Source organism: Rutidosis leptorrhynchoides, chromosome 1, assembly GCF_046630445.1.
Source record: "Rutidosis leptorrhynchoides isolate AG116_Rl617_1_P2 chromosome 1, CSIRO_AGI_Rlap_v1, whole genome shotgun sequence".
NCBI lineage: Eukaryota > Viridiplantae > Streptophyta > Magnoliopsida > Asterales > Asteraceae > Rutidosis > Rutidosis leptorrhynchoides.
The window spans coordinates 412,567,918-412,574,030 of NC_092333.1; the positions used below are offsets into that span (position 1 = coordinate 412,567,918).

The 6,113-nt window shown below is 35.6% G+C and overlaps 1 protein-coding gene across 1 annotated transcript; it reads left to right on the forward strand.

Moving 5' to 3' along the window:
* Positions 1–1,694: 1,694 nt before the first annotated feature.
* Positions 1,695–2,222, forward strand: LOC139901790 (uncharacterized). Its single transcript, XM_071884470.1, has one exon. The coding sequence runs from the start codon at positions 1,695–1,697 to the stop codon at positions 2,220–2,222; it is 528 nt and encodes a 175-aa protein (XP_071740571.1).
* The last annotated feature ends 3,891 nt before the right edge of the window (positions 2,223–6,113 follow it).

The window sequence follows — 6,113 nt, forward strand, 5'->3', positions numbered from 1 at the left end:
TATTCACACTAAACGATTTTGACTTGATCAAATGGCGCCACCTAAAGGTACGAACGATACAACGAAACCAGGAAGTGAAACGGCAAGCAAAAAAGGAACGTCTGACATCGTTCCATTAACTTTGAACAAAGAAAGCTCACCAATGGTGGAAGTACCCCAACCCCAGAAGCAATCCATCGCTCACATTCACTCCGGTGACACTTTAGATGAAGAGATGAATGTCTCCGGCGGCGATGAGGATACACGAAAGAAATCACCAACTAACGGAAGAAGATTGAATCTAGGCATTTCCAGTTTCAAAACTGGTGGTTCGAGCGGAATTGGATCATCTCATGATGACACCGAGATGATCACCAAGATGATCTCAGCTGAAGTTGAAAAACAAGTAATCGAGAAACTGAAGACTATGTTGGGCGACAGTACCAATATCGCAGGAAGGCAACAGCTGCAAAACTCTGACATTCTGAAGAGTAACCCTCTGCTGAACATCGGTTCAGGAGGTGAAGGTGTTGTCAAGGCTCCGCAAATGCATAGCTCACCGAGCTACTCGTGCAGGCTGTACCGCCAGAGTATAAACATTCTCTGTCACAACCTACCGTCCAGGGCACTGCACTCGAGAATCTGTTTGCTCTAATTATTGGGAATAAAGCAAAGCGGCCGGTCGAGATGTCGGCTACCAGCCAGAAGTTTTGCGAGCGTATCGCCGGTTGCATTCTTCACGGCAACATCTTCATACCGGTCACTTTGGGGGTGTACAACGGCACTACTGATCTGGATGATTTCCTACAAATCTTTGAGGGTGCCATGAAAACCCAACATTGGAATGATGATGTGGCATGCTATCTCTTTCCGACTGTCCTACAGTCTGCTGCCAGAGAGTGGTTCGGTAAACTGCCACCAAACGGCATCACATGCTTCGCAGACTTACGAGAAAAGTTTCTCAAGAAATATCAAAACCTTCGTCGGCACACGTTTACACACCTGTATGCGTATGAAATAAAAATGTATTGAGGGGAGAAAATTAAAAGCTTCATCACAAGATAGATGCTGGACTGCCAAAAAATCCCAGGGCTCTCGGAAACACAACAGATTTTTGGGTTCATAACTTGCCTAGACAAAGAAGCACACCCGTCGCTTGTTGCTGAACTTCGATGGAACATCCCGAGTACATTCGCGGATCCTGTGATGGTAGCAAGGAAATACAAGCACTCCGGGAGAGAAAGGCAAGCCGGGTACCACCGAGATGAGAAGCAGCGAGATGATGAAAGAAGAGGCGATAGCAGGCACCATCATTACAGTAGCCGACAGAGTGACAGACATCATATAAGCCATAACTGCCACGGCAAAAGCCACGACAGTCACAAGTATGACAAAAGCAATCAGAAACCATATGATAAGGGATCTTTAATCGATAGGCTGACTAAAACCCCAAGAGAAATACTGCAAACAGAGCCGGTGAAAAACAGGAAGGTGAAAAATCCAACTAATACTGTGAATTCCACGAAGATAACGGCCACGATACTGATGAATGTAAAGCGTTAATGCGTGAGATCATCGCAAAAATAAAGGCTGGCTAACTCAATCATTTTCTACAAGGTCAAAAGTTCAAAAAAGCTAATCCAAACAAAACATTTAGCTGGAAAAAAGAAGATGGAAAGAAGTGCGAGAAAACCAAAGACAAGGTCGTAATAAATATGATCAACATTGAAAAAGATGAGCTCATTCCACGACACTCCTGGAGAGATGCCGCAATCATGTTCCCAAAGCTACTGGCACCATACTCTCGGGAGGAGCCTGTAGTGATTGACGTTTTGATTGACGATTTCTGGGTCAATGAAATGTACACTGACACGGGGAGTGAGGTTGACATCCTGTATGCTCATTGCCTTTCCCAAATCCCAAAATGTGTCAGTAGGAAAATGAGACAGTCCAATTCCATCATCTTCGGGTTCACGGGCTCCACTGAAGAACCCATGGAGAAACTAAAGGCAACGGTCACGGTAGGCACTCCGCCCTACCTCCGTAGTGAGATCATCGACTTCTACATCGTTAAGTCCGTGACAGCCACGAATGTAATATTGGGAAGAAATTTCTTTAGGAAGCTTGGTGTAATAGCTTCCACCGCTCATGGGTTGCTCAAATTTCTGACCCGGCAAGGTCTGGAAATAGTCGAATCTACCCGACACCCCCTCCCGGGAGAAGAGAACACTCAAACTAGGTGAAATGATGAAACAAAGAAGACACCACACATCTTGGAAGAAAAACGTGTGTCAGTTCTCAAAAGGCTAACTTACATCTCTCCGCCGACACACTCTACTAGAAAAATCCCGATCAATACCTACAAGATTGGGAAGGGGAGTGCCGGCTGGCACCATCGGCCCGCATGGGAGGAACAATTTATCAATACACATGAAACAACTGAACACTATAATTCGGCACTAAAATGTTCCAGGCCAGAAAGTTGCGAGAGCTCCAACCGAGATGGAACACCGGCTAAGGAAAACAAAAGTGGCTAGATGCCACACTGAAATTTAGATGGATGTCATGATTGAATCTTGATATTTATGTCTTTATTTTCCAATAAAGAATCTATGTATGCCTTTCCTTTATAGGATGAATAAAACATTTTTACTTTTTATAATAACTTAGTCATTATGTTATTTACAACGTTGTTCACATAATAATAACCGGCTAGCGGTAGATGGATTCCAGCATCCACATAAGCCTCATGAAAGTTATTTTGTACCCCTTAAGAGGTGATTGTCTAGCCCTCGTCGGTACAAGTTTATACTGATAAACGGCCAATGAGTAGATGGCATAAACACACGTGACTGCACGATGCACAAATGTAGTCTAGACCTACATACGAAGACACGAACTAGTTCGATTGAAGAAAACTCATCACACAATACATTAAACTAAAACTTCATTAATCACAAAGGTTTCATTACAGAATACATCAAAACATATGCAGCAACAAACAGTACAAAAAATAAAAACTTAAAATCTAACAACTGCTGCACGGTTGTTTCTTCGGCAACACAAACATCCTCAAAACTGCCAAACTGGATCTTCGCCAACGCCTGCTGTGCGGCCTGGAGCTCTTGCACGGCACCCGAGGTCACTTTCCCGGCAATATCCGAGAGTAAGGGGACGGCTACTCCAACATGATGCTTTTGCATCAACCGAACGGCATGCGTAAAGTTGGCTGCCCAAAAACTCTGCAAGTAAGCCTCAAAAGGCGCCTCCTGTAGTGCCCTGTCCTAATCCATCTGGACAAATCAATTACATTTGGTTACATCGCGAGGTACTTGACCTCTATATGATACATTTTACAAACATTGTATTCATTTTTAAAAGACAAACTTTCATTACATCGAAAGTTGACGTCATGCATACCATTTCATAATATATCCAACTATAATTGACTTAATAATAATCTTGATGAACTCAACGAATCGAATGCAACGTCTTTTGAAATATGTCATGGATGACTCCAAGTAATATCTCTAGAATGAGCAAATGCACAGCGGAAGATTTCTTTCATACCTGAGAATAAACATGCTTTAAAGTGTCAACCAAAAGGTTGGTGAGTTCATTAGTTTATCATAATCGATCATTTTCATCATTTTAATAGACCACAAGATTTTTATTTTCATTTATCATAAATATACGTCCCATTCATAGAGACAAAAATCATTCATATGGATTGAACACCTGGTAACCGACATTAACTAGATGCATATAAGAATATCCCCTATCATTCTGGGACATTCATCGGACATGATATAAAACAACATCGAAGTACTAAAGCATTCGCTACAACGGATGGGGTTCGTTAGGCCCAATAGATCTATCTTTAGGATTTGCGTCAATTAGTAGACTAGTTTACTAATTCTTAGGCTACCAAGCAAAAGGGGCATATTCGGCTTCGATCATTCAACCATATAATGTAGTTTCGATTACTTGTGTCTATTTCGTAAAACATTTATAAAAGCGCATGTATTCTCTGTCCCAAAAATATATATTGCAAAAGCATTTAAAAATGGAGTATTGAAACTCACCATACTGTATTTTGTAGTAAAAATACATATGACGACATTGAACAAATATGGGGTTGGCCTCGGATTCACGAACCTATATCATTCATATATGTATTAATACACATAATAGAAATCGAATAAGTTTTTATTTTATTATTAGTGATATAATTTCTTACATTAATAACTTACATATATTTCATTATCTATTCATTTTGTATAAAAATTTAATATAGTTAGGTTATGTATATTAAATATAATTTTGTATATATAACATTTGTTTGTTGAAACTAGTAATTGTAATAGTACTTAAATAATATTAGTCATGTAAAAATGTTAATATTGATAATACTTAATATTACTAATAAAGGTAATAATGTTAATAATAACTCTATTAATGATAATAATGATGATAATTACTATGTTCATAAAATTAATAGTAATACTTATAACATCATTTTTACATTATTTTTCATTACAATATAATTTTTAATCATAGCTATGCCTTAATGTTCGTTTATCTTTTACTCATTCCTCTCGTTATCAATAACGTATAGTCTTTTCCAAATTCTAGTTCATAATTTTCACCATAATTATTTATATTTATCAAAATAACTTGTACCTTATCTTATCTTTAAGTTTTTGATCATAATTGTTATATTAACTTTTTATCATAATAATCTTCATGATATATAACCATAATACTTTTATATTTATCTTTATTAAAATCGTATAATTATTTAAATCATCTTAAAATGATCATATTGTTAATATCTTATTCGGGTTCATATAATAATGTGATTATTATAATTATAATGTAATCATATTTATATTCATAAGTTACTAATAATAATAATAATGATATTAATAATAATAATAATTTTAATGATACTTAATGATAATACAAGTAATAATAATGATAATATTATAATCTAAATTAAGGATAAAAATCATGTTATTAATAATCAGCATAATAATAATAATTAATATTAACAACAAATAATAATAATGATAATTAGAAAGAAAAAGAATGTATACCCTTTAAAAGAAATCGTTCTAAAAAAGATTTGCCCAAGACCAGGCTCGAACCCGAGACCTCCCGCCTATACACAACACCCCATAACCATTCTTCCAATTCTGTTTCTCTGATTTAATACTCACTTAAATACATATAAACTGTATTAACTGTTTCCTCTCTTTCTTCTTCTTCTCAAAACTTAGTCGACCAGAAAAACATTCTTATCAATAAATTGTATCGAAATTTACAACAGAACAGCTAGTGATAAACGTTTGAAGATTTATCAATGAAAGAAAATAAAATTAAAAAAAATACAGCTGAAGAACAGCTTGACCTTTTTTCTCGTTTTGAACTCAAATTCAATCTCAGCTTTTTAATATGTTTTAGACAAAGACCACAACACGAATTGTGTTGAAAATGACTCATAGAAACTTTTGAAATCATTTATTAAACTGTAACTCCAACTGATAACCCAAATTTGTTCAAAGATCGATCGGTTGACTTTTAAATCCAAAACTTTGACCTAAAAATTCATCCTCATCCGAAAGAATTAAAGATTGAAATTGTAAAGATAGATCAGATATAAGATTTCTAACACATTTGTATTTCTAGTTTTAAAAATTGATTCGAAATTGGAGCTTTTGAATTTCACTTGACGCGAACAGAGTTGAAAGAGTAAAAAAAAATATATTTCTGTTTATTTTTTATCGAATAGCAGCAAACAAGCAGAGGATTGATATGAGTAATTGATTGATTGTTGTAGCAAATAATTCATCGAGATTGCCTTTTAGTTTCTTGGCGGTCGACAAGAGTTCACAGGGCAACAGAAAGACAGAAAAAAATAAAGAATAGATCCATTAATCATGCGCAATTATCTGTATCTAAATCTTTATATTACTTGTATTCTGTATTTATATTTATATATTATACTTATTCTTATTAATTAATACATACTACAATAATGATAATATCCTTAATAATTGTAAATAATAATAATTAATAATAACTATTTGTAACAATATAATAGTAATAATAATAATAATAATAATAATAAT